The sequence below is a fragment of the Pyrgilauda ruficollis genome, unplaced genomic scaffold, assembly GCF_017590135.1.
Source record: "Pyrgilauda ruficollis isolate IOZ18807 unplaced genomic scaffold, ASM1759013v1 scaffold14, whole genome shotgun sequence".
NCBI classification, from domain to species: domain Eukaryota; kingdom Metazoa; phylum Chordata; class Aves; order Passeriformes; family Passeridae; genus Pyrgilauda; species Pyrgilauda ruficollis.
Genome location: NW_024512543.1, coordinates 5,264,616 through 5,279,679, shown reverse-complemented (window position 1 = coordinate 5,279,679; position 15,064 = coordinate 5,264,616). Strand labels below are relative to the sequence as shown.

At 39.1% G+C, this 15,064-nt stretch overlaps 1 protein-coding gene across 8 annotated transcripts in view; it reads right to left on the bottom strand.

The window, feature by feature from the left end:
* Nucleotides 1–15,064, bottom strand: part of PCNX1 (pecanex 1) — an 89,765-nt gene that overhangs the window by 74,015 nt on the left and 686 nt on the right. For 7 of the 8 annotated variants that reach the window (XM_041460144.1, XM_041460147.1, XM_041460148.1 and 4 more), the window contains exons 2-3: nt 7,230–7,438; nt 770–875 (exon numbers count right to left, since the gene is read on the bottom strand). In XM_041460144.1, the coding sequence (XP_041316078.1) occupies nt 770–875; nt 7,230–7,438 (315 nt within the window). Of the gene's footprint in view, nt 1–769; nt 876–5,491; nt 5,549–7,229; nt 7,439–15,064 lie in introns of those variants that run through there. The other variant, XM_041460152.1, reaches the window with a different exon arrangement.

The window sequence follows — 15,064 nt, the reverse complement described above, 5'->3', positions numbered from 1 at the left end:
TGTGTCTTTACCATGATGCTGCACTGTTCCTTATCAACATAACTGTACAGCCTGGCCAGTTCATCTACTTGTCCTCATGAAGGGTTGATAAAAACTAGCCACAAGCAGCTACATGTCACAAGCTAAACAGAAGGAACAGCACACCCGACACTTTGGAATTTGAACACATAAACCTAGTAGACATAATACAGAAACAGAGCAACTTCCCCAGTGAAATTCAAGGCAACTAGAGCATAATGAAGTTACATTAAAATGTAATAAAGTCACTTTCTTCAGCACTTCCATCTGGCAGGACTCCCTATTAATTGCTTTCTTCCCAACCCTGCTGAGTAATCAAGGAAGTGAAGATTTTGCAGAGGGCATCTAAAAAATAAACAGTTTTAGTCTTCCCATTTCTAGCAGTTTATCTTTCTTTATACTTTAGCAAACTAACTTTTTTGACCCCAAAATCTGACCTATCAGGAACAATAACCCACAGAATCCCATTCATAACTGCAAGAGAATCAGCAGTGGAAATATTCTAAGACAACAGAAGCCTCCTCAAATTCAGCATTTAAATTTACCTATTAAGCTTTAAATGGCAGAACAAACAAAAGTAAGGAAGACGAAGTTAGAACACAAGCATGAAGATATAGCTTGAGCCACCCAAAGGGACAAGGGAATTCCACCACCCCCCCCCCCCCCCCCCCCAAAATAATAGGAAGAGGATATCTATGGACTGCAAAGCCAGCAATACTAAAGCAACAACTGTAGCAGCTTTAATTCTTACCTGGTTGTTTGGGTCTATCCCAGCATAAGAATTGCGTGAACTACAGCCAACAGGGGGAGTTGCTTCTCGTATGAACTCTGACATCTCAATCCCTCCTCCAGGGTCACTGAGAGAAACATTAAAAAAAAAAATCAACACATTATCCCCACCAGTCAAACAAAATTTTGTCTATGTTGAGCACATATTCAAAACAAATATTCCCTTCTCAGAAATCAGGGGTCAAATATATCCCAGTATCTTGGATGAATACTGGCTGTTTGACACAGGAAGCTCAGTCTGAGCCAGAGCACTCTATACACTGTCGTAGAAACTGCTGCCACAAGTCTGCCGTCAACAGCCAACACAAACTGTGAAGACTTAGGCCCTATAAGGCATTCCAAAATGCTGACATTAAATTCTCTCTGTCTTTATGTGCACACATGTTACTTTTGGATCAGCTGTTCAACTATAACACCCAGAAATTCAGAGAAAAAAATATAGAAAAAAATACTACATAGAACTCAGAGCATGGAAAGGACTTCTGGTCCTTTCCTTAGACTGAATCTAGGAGCAAAAGCAAGGATAGCTAATGAAGAAAGCCACATGTGAAAGCTTTTAAACATGCAGAGATATACAGGGCCATAGTATCTCTCCCAGGGATGCAAACCACATCTTTCTACTCAAAAATAACTTCCCTTCAGATACTTTACAGTCCCTACCAAGAAATATTTTGAGGTACAACATATATATCATTGCAGCCTACTGATTTCACCCTTTCAGGATTAATAACTATTGGTTTGAAAGTATTTCCCAGAGCAACACCATCAAATTGCAATTCCACAGAATTCAGCTCGTCAAAGGCAAATATTTTATGAAGCAAAAGCAAGTTGGATTCATCCATTAGGACAATGGGGTCTGAAGTCAGCTGAGGACTAGAACACAAGGATCCAACCCAGCACTGATTGTTAATTGCAAAGAGGAAGCAGTTGAGGCACTCTCTTTCCTATCCCATTGAAATTCTCTTCAAGCACCTTGATCCAGGAGACTCCTAAACAGAAGTATCTGCAGGGTAATTTGACACTGATCCTCTCTGCTTCTTCCCAAACATGAGCAACAGCTTCTCAAAAATCAAATTCCAGCATTTTGCTTAAAGTACACAAGCACAACGCTCATTCAGTCAGACCAAATACACTAAAAACAAAGGCCCTCTGAAGAAGGGAACAGAAATGGACAGAAGCACTGCGAGGCTTACTTAATAGACAGCTAGTCTTATACGAAAATCTTACACAATAAGAACAACACATAATAGGGTGCCCTGCACAGGGCTAGGAATTGAAGTGATGATCCTGGTGGGTCTCTTGCATCTCAGCATACTCTGTGATTCCAGTAATTTCTGAAATACATGGACATCAATCAAGGATATTGCAAACAAACTGTCTGTACACTAAAGGACCTGACACATGATTCACCCTGCAGCATATGTTAAGCTGTTGTCATCTTGGAGAGATGTAAAGGCACAACCTCAGGAATCACCCTAGATAATATAAGAAACACTACATTCTTCCTACATCAGAGGTGACACAAAAAAAGGATAGTTTGAAGTTAGGAATATATTCCTTCAATAAAAATAAGTTAACTTAAAAGACAACCAGCGATTACTTAGCAGAACAACTATGGTCCAACTCCAGCAAATTAAAAAAAAAGAAGTGAGAAGCCACCATTTTGTTACAGCTCAACAATGAGACAGGAATACCCTTGGAGATGGCTGTTTAGAGAGCCCTCTCTGACTTAGTATTATCAATTATGCTGAGGCAGGTAAGGAAAATTATTTTAAAAGATACAGCACCAGCTTCAGCCAAAGCATTCCTTCTGTAAGCATTTTAAGAATACATAAGGACACAACACGAATTTAAAGACTAAACTGAAGAATTCTCGTAATGTTGAAGTTCAGCATACATTACAACAACAACTGAAGATGTAACAAAGAATGCCTTTCACAAAAAGATGAAATTCCTTTCCTGTTTGAATAATTCATTGAGAAACACTGCATGTGATTCCACAATGGGTTCTTAGTACTATAGCTCACCATACTCTGAGCCATTCTGACTTCTTAAATCAGAAGAAAGCTAACTGAGGAAAAGGGAATACTCTCTGATGGGACAGTAGGTTTCCTTTCAAAATCCAGCCATTCCTAATTTAAGTACAAGATGAGTTGAGAGCTACACTGCTGGGAGAATGTAATGACTTCCTAATAAAGCAGTTACATACAGAAAAGAAAATTGCTTTATCTAATATAAATTACCCAAACCCGTACAGCACCAGCTTCAGCCAAAGCATTCCTTCTGTAAGCATTTTAAGAATACATAAGGACATAACACGAATTTAAAGACTAAACTGAAGAATTCTCGTAATGTTGAAGTTCAGCATACATTACAACAACTGAAGATGTAACAAAGAATGCCTTTCACAAAAAGATGAAATTCCTTTCCTGTTTGAATAATTCATTGAGAAACACTGCATGTGATTAAAGTACATCCTATGAAGTAGAAAAATAAGTCATTGCAAATAAGCTTTCGTGCACAGAACCAGGTAGTTAGCCAAAGAAGGCAGCAATTTTGTCTAAAACTGAACCATCAGATATCAGCATAAGCAACAACAAAATCCATCACCACCACTCTACTCACAGCTCCTATATTCTGTGATAGCACACACAAATGAATGAACAAAAGCTAGTAACAAACATCAACAAACAAAGTCTGCAGGAAGAAGCAGGAAACAGATTTCTAGGACTGACCACTATATGCCTAAGTACCTGGACTTTTGCAACATCCAGAGTTCTTTAGGAGCTACTTGACACTAGTGCTGCGGCCAGGCCTTCCTGATAGGAAATTCTACAATCTGTTTCTTACAGTTTGCGGTCTTCATTCCTTAGGCAAGTGTTACACTTTACAGTTTGCAAACAAAATAACCTCAGTGAAGTTACTACACAAATCAAGATCTGTGTAGTGAAAAATTACATCCAGCAATAGAAACTGCTGTGAAAGGAGCACTCAAAGATGCCATAAAGCAAATTAAACTACTATTTCTAATTATTAGTAACTCTGAATGAAAATTACTATCTGCAGGTATGTCTCATCAGCATGTCAGAGACTAACCAAAAGCCTGAAGAAGCCGTAAGTCTACATGAATTCAAATTTAAAATCTGACTTAGGCTGACGAACTACAGAAATCTGACATTCAGACCAGAATTTCAAGGGGTAATTGGAAGTAAGTTACTTTGATTTCTGTACACAGCAGAAGAAGAGTTTTATTATTTAATGTCCAATAAAAGAGTAGGATAACTAGTCAGGAGGCTGCTGTCAAAATACATAAGAACCACTGCATGTACTGCAAATGCTAGATCACAACAGATTCAAGTATTAAGAGAAATTTTCTTCCAAGCTTGAGTCACTAATGATAGTCAAAAATAAAAACTAACTCCAAATGCAAGAACAGGTCTGCCAGCCACAGAAAACTGCAGGGAGAATAAATAGCAAAGGCAAGGCAACAGTCTTAGAGATCATCTTTTTAAATTTTATTTGCTCATATTTAAGTAGACTCTAAATATTTCAAAGATGCAACATTCTCCAGCTACTAGCTTTACTTAGTAGAAGTACATGTGAAACTTATGTAGCATCATTATTACAGTTCCCCCATGCTGATGGAGATCAGGAACAGAAGCATCACCAGATGAACACTTTATAATACTTTGAACCATAACAGCCACTGACAAGAAGCTATATTCATATATCCAAAAGAAGGATTGACTTAAGTGTTTTAAATTATTTATGTGGGTCCACTGATACCCAACAAAGACCATGCTTGCACTGCTTCTTCTGTATTTCTCAGAGACAAGGAGTCTGTATCCCCTCTAATTGCTTTCATGAAAGCTCACACAAACATTACTATACTAACACCTGACATATGAAAACAGCAACTCACATTCCTTTCCCTAAATTAAGACTTTCCTCCAAAAACATTAACTAGAGAATTTCAGCTTTAGAAAGCGGACAGCAAAAAAATAAACAAGGCACTTCTAAAGAAATGGTAAGTTGTTCTTTGCTTAAACATGCCAAAATTTCATGAAGAGAAACCCCCATCCACAAACCACAATTAACTAAAGATAAATGAGCAGTTCAAGCAAGCCCACAAACGACAGCATATAATTTGTTAGATACCTGAAAGCACCACTTGGATGATAAACATCTTCAGAAAAAAGAACAGCAGTTCTTAGAAGCTAAACAGAATCCTGAACACAACCACTGCTTAATCCTGCAAATAAATATACTAAGATTTGTATCTAAAGTGCTCTCTGTGACTGCATATGTGGCAGGGTTTTAAAAACTCAAGGATGGCTTTGCAAACTATTCTACATGCATATTTATTCACTATCACATGCTGTAGCCTAAGCTATCAAAACTAATATTCGCATTATGCAAATATTTTAGATGGTATCTCTGCTTAGGTCTCCCCTATATCCACCTTGTATTAGGGGAGCAGAGTTTAAAAATCACAAAACCCTACACACATGCTCTCTTCCCAGACCAGTTTGGGTTTTTATTAGTGCTCCAATTTAACTTACTAAGAAGGTTACAGCTCAATATTAAACACTCATTCTACATCCCATCTACTGGTTTGAATGCTACCCCAGAGTTCTTGTAAGCTTCCAGGCAAAGATTAGTGTATACTGTACATCCCACTTACCAAAAAGTAACTCCGTAATTTCTGCATTGACCTTGTTCCCAGTTCTAGTTAAGAGACCTGAAAGTGGGAACAAGGATCATATACAAGTTAATGAAACTTTAGTTGGCAAGCAGGACACACAGCATTAAACTAACCTCTACTTCTGAGCTCACAATGCTTATAATGTAGTATCTCGTCCCATGTCAACTGCTCCCTAGACAAAACAGAACTGAAACATCCAGAAGTAATTCACAACACTAGTAGAAATTTCCTTACCAACTTTAGGCCCCTGTTTTGGAAGCAAAAGCTAGATGGCAAAAACACCAAACAAAAAGAAAAGCCCTACCAAAAACAACTCAGACAAAACGCCTAAAGGTCACACCTAAAACATGCATTACCAAGGTTGTATGAGAAAGAACAGACCACTAGTTTACTTCCATTAATTTTATTCAGCAGAATAAGCATTAAGATACAATTAGGGAAGCAGTCTGCCAAAATACCTCAGTACAGTGTTGGTAAGGTACAGGGTGATCTAAACAGGGTCACAATTAAAATCAGCAGCTTCAGTTGCCAAACACATCATGGAAAACGGGTCAGGTTTATAAAAGATTGATACAAGAAGTTACTGTATATCAGCTTTAGAGGAATCTAAGACATGGTTTTTGCCAACAATACCTGAGCTGAGAGAAGACACACAAGAACCTAGGACCATGAGAAGCTACCCCATACACAGGAATGTCCTTTTAGGCTTATCATTTTCAAGAGCAGCAGTTTAACACTTCCTTTCTTTAAAAGCATCACAATAAACACACGCAAGAGGCTTCTTTCAACCACGTTTCCTTAGTAAGACACACAATCTTTTTAAGAGTCAGGACAGCATACAAATCATCTCACTTTGAAAACTACTCATGGCTACTAGTACCGGAAACTCAGAGACAAGATAAAGGTCATCTCTAAAAGCTAACAATTCAAGGTTGATTTATTTCATGCAGTTTAACTTTCAAGATGGTCTCAAATTATCTAAGGCAGGCAGAAGCTTTGATATTAGAGCTCGTAACATCCAGAATCTGATCAAACTGGTTAAGCTGGCCTTGCTGATGAGTCATCTTTTACTCTTTCTCCAAATAGTCTGATCAGACGAGGAAAATCTCTGGCTACAAAGGAGATCTCTGGAAAGGAATCACCTCCTCTTGACAGTACTTCAGAATCATCATCGTCATTACTGAGCAGAGCAATTGCAGAATTTCCAAATTCACAGCATAGCATTCTCCTTGAAAAGACTATGACTAGAGTCAAGCATTGTATCCAACTCCTAGTTTTGCAACACTAAAATTGAAACCCAATCAGACACTTCTCCTGGTGAGAAAAGAATCAGCATGTAGTATGTGATCTTTGACAGCTAGATTTTTAATACCACATCTACTACTGAAATTAGATTACTTGTACTAATTATGTTCATTAAACATTTAGTGACCTAATCAGCTCACATTTCCCATGCTATTGTTTCCAGCATGTTCAATACTGCTCTTGAACTCCTCTGGAGGAGTACTAGGAAATTATTGTGAGTGCATAATTACAAATGTAACACACAAATAAGTCTACTTTTCAAGACCAGACTTAAAACCATCTTTCAGAACTACAGAGGTCTGTATCTATATTCCCTAATGTTTAATCTCAATCACCATTCCAGTTACACAGCTGATGAAGACAGGACTGTTAGTCATTTGAAGCAGTATGCAAAATTCAGCAGACAACTTACCTGGGCCCATTGCTGTCTTTCCTCTTGGCTGAAACACTGCTTTGTTCTGTTTTTGCACCTCTGTCCATATGCTCACTGGCATTCCTCTCCACAATTTCTCCCTCATCCAGGGCCCTGTGCAAACGGTAATTCACCATCTTCAAAACGATAAAGAGAGCTGCTATCACTGGGCAGTAGACAGCTACTATCATCATGGAAGAAGGAAGAGCCTTGCAAAAAAAGAGTAAGAAAAAGTTAATGAACACAAGGTCAGATATCCATAAGAACACTCCCTACATTTTAACTGTTTGTCTCATGGAGAAAATATGATAATTCTGAAAGTTACACCACCTACAGCCAATCTTCATGTGAAAAATGTTAGAAGTCTAGCAACACAGAAGAAAGAAACCATTGCACTACCAAAGATACTAAATCACCACAGCATTGTACTAAATAAACTTGTTCGACAGAAGCTTGAGAACCAAGTTCAACTCTCTCACTTCTTCCAATGCTTTTGCAATGGAAGACCTAGACTAGGAAACTTAGAGCGAGCATGTGTGAGACAGATATTTTTAACTGCTATGAGCAGAAAAAGAAGGGAAGACTTTAAGCACATGAAAAAGCAACCAACCATAGGGTGAGATCTTATTTCAGGGCTAGTACACAGCACCAAGTCCATTTCGGAAAAACTTGATGCAAGTTTGACAGCTTGGCTGGATGGGAGAAAACCTGCTTAGATACCAAACACTGGTGTTTTGACTTCACTTGTCACCTTCCAACAGCTACTGCTGCATGACAAGACACTGATCAGTCACAAAAGCCAAACTGTTTCCTACTTGCATACATAAAGAGGTTGCTCGCATGTGTGACTCACACACTGCACAGCAGAACACAACCTGCAAGACCACAGGCAGCAAAGATTTGTGCTAGATCATCGTACTCCCATGGAAAGGTAGCCAGCACATGTTCTGAAGAAAATTTTTCATCTGTATGAAAGGCAGCCAGAAGCCACATTAAAAAAAACCCTCAGTCCTGAATGCAACATTTGAAATTCCACTCAAAGTTAAGAGTGGGACGAATGCAGCTCTTGCAGAGGTAAATAAGGCTTTTACAAATCAATCACTTCAGCAATAGGTAATTGACAAAGTCCAGCCTGACAGGTATTTAGGAGAAGTGTTTGAAGAACTGGCTAAACTTCAGATTTCACTTCAATGCATTCATTCTTCTAAAACATGCTTTGTGTTTTTAAATTTTGCCATTTCCCTAGGCAGTGATTTAAACAAAACGAGATATTAAGTCTCATTATTGATCCAAAAAAACGACGATTTCCTTTACAAAAGCAACAAAAGTTTAGGTTGTGAAGTATTTCACTGCACCACTATCCTTTACCCTGCTCATGGTGTAGTTGAGATACACCTCCAACTTACAAAATTCACAAAGACATGTGACAAACAAAATTAAACATATGATATCCAGCTTGAACATTAATGTAGTAAATGAGTAGAACAAATGAGCTGCCTTTTTAGACCTCATGGCTGAAAGACAATTCCAGCTTGTTTTCGTATCTCCCTAGAGAGACCATGGGAAGAGAAGAGTCATCATTGATAAAAAAGCCCCAGGAACATCTTGCAGAGTCAAAACAATTCTTAGAGTAGAACACAGCAATGCCTCTCTAACCAGTGTATAGAAACATTTTGAACCATTTAAAATTGACAGGCTGACAACATAGCATAACATTACGCAATGTAACAATCTCCTACCTAAAACTATTCCCCTGAATCTTAGAAGGATTTTAAGTAGCATAACTCAAACCACAGTAGTCAGCCAAACAATTTTAAAGGACTCAACCTGGCCATATGTGCTGAATAGAGAGGCCTCCTTTTCCTTTTCTCTACTCATTTTCCCCTTCTGACTCTTCAAGATGTCCCTGGAACTCTGATCACCATGACTCTTTGTAACCTCCATCATCAGACAACCATCATCAACACCTACCTTTCCTCCAAAACAAGTTAAGTCAACACTGAATATAACATTTGAAGCAGGCCAGGCAAACTAAGCTGCAGTTTGCCAAGTTTCATTTTGTATGCTGAGCTGGACATCATCATGATAAACAGAGATCACTCACCAAGCATCAGCTAAGGAGGAGAAAGAGGAAACCAAGCTACTTAAAAGCAGCATCAATAAGCAAACAGGATCCACAATGATACGGCATTCCTACAACCCCTGAAGCCATGCTAGAATGGTTTCCTCAAGAAATGAGGTGCCTCTACTTCCAAAAACTTCAGTCGGTTCCCTGCAGGCAAGGGCCAGCAGATCAACTTTGGGAAAATGCATGAACTTCCTGTACCTGCTAGGCAGTCTGCTACCCCATCACACACAGCTTCAACTTTCCTCTCCTTTAGAATACCCAGTGTTCAGAAGCCATTACCAGAAGAGTCAGACTAACGCTAGATTACAAAAGCTACAGTTACTCCATAAAAGACATGCCTGCACTTTTCTGTCTAGAGAGCTCACCAATTTCTCCCCCCTACTCCGACAGCAGTAAGGTCACAATATATCCAGTTTATCTTGCAAAATCTACACACCCGGTTTTTCAAAGGAAAAGAACACAGGTTAAGAACAAGCACCAAAAAAAAAAAAAAAAGGCAAAACACCTCATGTAACTTGCAGCAAACCTAACAGGGAATTCAAACTTTTTCCTCACATCCTGTTTTCACAGGATTGCAGAAAAATTATTAAAAAGCTAGGGTAACTGACTACCTTTCCTTCTTCATATTTATAGTACGTCCTCATCTCAGAATAGGGTATATGTTCTTGGAATAGAAGGCATTTTAGCTAGCTTAGTCTGCCATATGAACACACTTGACATCAAGTATATGCTGTGGTGCAGCACTGCCACCCATGGTACCAGCAATTTGTCTGCAGCACAACCTCAAGAGGAAATTTACTGCAGCCTAAGCTAAACCACTTGCAACTTCTATTTTTCTAAGCCAAACTTAGAAGCACTCAACATAAATTTGGGGTCTTCTCCCCACAAAACAAAGCAAGTTAAAGTGAGATTACCATTTCCAACTGTGCTCAGCGTTTTACCACATTTGAGGAGAGAAATATTTCTCACCAACATCCCATGTGATACCACCTTCAAGACTGGAACACAAATCTAAGTCATACAAATTTCCCACTAGATTACATCTTAAAATCAAAATAATTTCAAATACTAAAGCATTTTAATTGAGCCCAGTACACTAAAACTCTCAGGCTAGAGTTGTTACTAGACACCAGTAGGCCACAAGGCTACAGCTGCAATAGTATTTCAGAGAACACCCATTTTTACTGCACATTTCTACTCACTTGCATTAGCACCAAAAGAACGCATACTCCACAGCAGTCATCACAACAGAAGCTGTCATGATGACAGTATAAAGAGCTACACAGAGCCATATAAAAACTGTATGCTTTTAATTATGTTCTGTTGAAAACTTCACTTATCTAATGACTGAACAAAACTCCTACCCAAAATGATTTCTGAGTCTTAAAGATAAGCTAAGTAGTTCTCTCAAATATGGGGGGGGCAGAGGGAAGGACACTGATTTTCTACCACCTTTCCCACAAGTTACTTTCCAAATTTAAATATTTCAAGTCAACAAATGCCAGATATACATATGGACAAAGGTAAGATGGTTAAGGAGGAAAGCATAGTTAAGGAGGACCATCTCTTCTGAAACCTCCTGGCTCTTAGATTAGCTCCCCTGTATCACAACACACCTTTTCTAAAAGAGTAGGTAGAAAAAAGTTTAAGCACTCTTAGATTCCAATGGTCAAAATAGAAAAGAAACTTCCCACCATCAGTTCCAGCACTAAAATATTTCCATTCAAACTACAGAAGGTCACTATCTCAAATGAATGTTTCCAGCACATATGTGCCAGGAACCAGAGAAGACTTCAATGATCATAGGCTGTACAACATCCTTATGAAGAAACTAACACTATATGGAACCTAGGTAATTTGATTACCTAGCTTTAGCTAGGCCCCACAGATGTAACAAAAATTTCACATTATTTTCAAAAAAGAAATGCATTACTACGAGTGTTTTTAACAGCTAAGTCTTCAAAATCAAACTAGATTTCATATTCCTACATAAAGGAGTCATCACCTAAACATTAAGGAGTAAGTAATCTAGTTAAAAGACTTGAAAGTAGAAGTATTTTGAACCCAGAATTTTATAGAAACCATCTTACTGGAAAAGAGGAAGGATCAGAAAACAACAGACATAGTTTTGTTCTTAATTCTTTTTTATGGACAGAGCCCTTAAGAACTGCCATTATCTGGAAGAAAGTTAAGTTACAAGTTATCTAGTTTTTGACCAAAACCTCAAAGGATACAACCGAAACTTGAGTAGCCAAGAGTCTGCAAGTGTCTTAGAACAATATGGCATAGCAGGGATTGCTTTCACAAATTGAATTTCAATTATTTAACATCTTAGTTTAAGAAACAGGACATATTTCAAAAACTTCAGTGGAAAAAACTACCATGTGAAGCTACATTTATATGACCTACTTCTATAACTATGTACACAAGTCAGGAAATTAAGTGAACTGTTGACTAAATGAGCTCGACTTTGACAGACAAGTTCTGTAGGTACATGTGAGCCCATCACCCTAAGCAAGGTACAGTCCTGGCTCCTCTTCAGTCACTGGCAAAATTCCACAAGTGCCAGAGCCAAGACTTCACGCCCTCATGCACACGTGGTGGGGCTGAAACAGCATTCCGACTAGGGGAAGCGCTTTGGCAGCCTCCTCTCTTTCCCCTCCCCCCTGCAACACTGATGCATCACATTTGCCTCTGCATTCAGGGTATTTTTTTCAACTCTACCACTAGATTTTACGAAGTGATTGGACAGCTTCCCCATAAAGAAAGCACACTTTCTTTTCCCGATTTCAACTTTGCATTAGAGTAAAAGCAGGGATCAGCTCTTACGACAGAAAGGCACATCAACAAGCACAGTTGAGTCTGTTACTGAATACAAGTACACAAACAGGATAGACTTAGCTAGTCTAGAAAGCAGAATTTTTGTATGTGTACTGCCAAGCCACAAATGCAAGAACACAGATTCAAGCTGCTTCTCTAAAGCAGGTACATCTTACTCTAGACCCCAATTCCTTCATTATTTACACGTTTATTTTGCCACACTTCCAACAAGCACAGTTTAACTGTATACACAAGAAAAAGTATCCAGATTGGCAAAATAGGTACATTTAGGTATACATTGTACAGGGTACAACACTCACTTGCACGTGCTTAAGCTCAGAAGGCAGATGAGGGACTAAGGAAGAAAGGCTGGTTATTGAATTCTAATGTTAGTTTTTTTAAGTAGGTCTGTACCACACATTAAATCCATCAACCCTAACAGCACGGGCATACACATACAAAGGAACACACAGATTTATGGCATTACTTGCTGACCACAATCATTACCAGATTCCATTCTGAAAATACCAGAGCAACAAAACAAATGCACAGAAAAAAAGAGCAGCAATGTTGGATGCACTAAACCAAGTCTTAACGCAGTAAGTGCACCTAAATTCCCATATCCTGGTGCATTTTATTCCTGTTGGAGGTTAAGTAACATTTGGGGGAAAAAAGTGATTAGCCTACTGCTAAATGCATTCAGCCTTGAGAGCCAGCTACAAGCAAAGTTCTTTTGTCTTTGCTGCTACAGAACAACTTGAAAATAACTACAGTTATTGCTGATCCAATGCATAAAAGCAATGCTATGATCCTGTAATTCTTTACATGGGGAAGTTTTATAAGTAATATAAAACCTGTCAGCAGTTTTTCTATATACCTTGATTTTTTAAACACACAAGGTTGTCTGCCAGTAACAAGTCACTTGAAGCTAGCTTAGAAACTCCCTCCTACACACCAGTGAGCCATGCTCAGAATTCAGATTACAATTACCTAAGACTTTTTAAGCAAGTTCTGCTTATTTACGTATGTCCTACAGCAATGCAACACTTACTGCTTTTTACTCTGAAAAAGAGCTTACGAGATGCTAAAGAGCTAAGATGACCAACAAAGTTCTGCCTGTTTAGTTTATGTCTAGACAACACTTAAACCGTAGAGGCTGGAAAGAGGGAAAACGGCCAAATATGATTCAATCTCCTTTAACTTGTGACTAATCTCCCTACTTATTCTCAGGGAAGTTGGCACTTGTTGCATCTTTAACTTGTCCAGAGCTATGAAGCAAGAGAATTTCTCTGACCTCAACAAAACCCAAAGCAGCTTGCTGCTGTCTGTCTTTTCCCCTTACAAAGGAAAAACTGTTTAAGCAACACTGAAGCTTACCCCATTGTATGGATAACTGAAGCTTACCTACTGCTTTAAGAGCAGCAGGAGACTCAAATGCTGGCCCAAATTTACCATTTGCCAAAAGACCTATGTGCAACATAGATCAGTCCCCTTTCAAAAGCCTCCGGTGCATACAGGATATAGCTGTTCCTAGAGGTGTGATCAGCCTTATCAGCAAGGCAGTACTAATTAAATAGACTGTTCTGTCAAAACAGAAAAGCAGTACTTTTATTAAAAAAATTGTAAAACCATATTTGAAACCAAAAGGTGTCTCCTCTTCCCATACTGTGCAGAACTTTCACTAACTACAGATTCAGAGTTCTCATACAAAGTATCTCATTAGTCAAAAGTTTTATCTAGCTGTTCTCAAGTAACTTCAGTTTTAAACGCAACTTGTCTCAAACTTTAGCTTCCCTGCCAGCAGCCCAGAAGTTTTCAAACAAAAAGCATTAGAGCTGCCTTTTTCAAGACACTGTAATATGAATTAAAAACCATAAAGTTGTAACCTCCCTTTCCACACTAGCTATTTCTTAGTATGAAGCATCTCATACTGCAACCTTACAAATTGTTTTTTAAATAAAGCAACTGCCTGACCTCAGAGCTCTCAATTTCTGTAACTGCACTTGCTTATGATTTTATCTCCAACATTTCATTCACTAACTACATTTTCAGAAGGCAGTGTCTACTTTAGATTGTCACAGCATCTGGCAATCTTGCAAATGATGTTCTACCTCATATGCACAAAACTGGTCAAAACACACTATTATGATCACATTCTTCTATTGAAAAACCCAAAGTAAACGATTAGCATTTCATAAGTTAAACACAGCTTACACAGGGGAAAAAAGCTACTGGCCAACAGGAAACCGCCCCCTTTTCTTGTATCTGATCACACCTCTCTTCTATGTGCTCTCAAGTCCAAATGTCAAGAAAGTTTCTAGGTTTAAAGGTTAGTATTTTAACAGCTTTGACTGAAGCGTCAGGTACAAAGATATATAGGACAGGAATTCTCGCAAACCAAGTACACTGAAATCTGTACACAAACAAAAAAGCCAGACTAACTTCTTGTCGATAACACACAATCCAGATACACCGCCAGCCAACAAACCACACTACAGCCAAATAAAACTTTTAGGTTATGGAACCACATCCCTCCACCAAAATCAAAAGTCAGAAACTGATACTGCTGCCAGCCAGAAACACTGGCTTAATCTGACAGTTCCTGTAGAAACTGCTTTTTACTGACCTACCAGGAGATCAGCAGCGGAAGCTGCCAGAGGTATTTCCAATTTTGAAGGAAAGTAAACAGAAAAACGAAGGCAAAGTGCCAGCGCCCATAGCCCCGCCGCGCCCCGATAGCGCCCACCCACAGATTCCCAGGAACGGGTCGATGCTCCCGAAACGCCGCAGCCGCGCTGGCGGGGCCGGGGCCCGCTCCCAGCGGAGGGGGCCCGGCCGCAGGGGCCCGGGGCCGCTCCCGGGGCCGCGCCGCGGGCAGGGGGCGCGC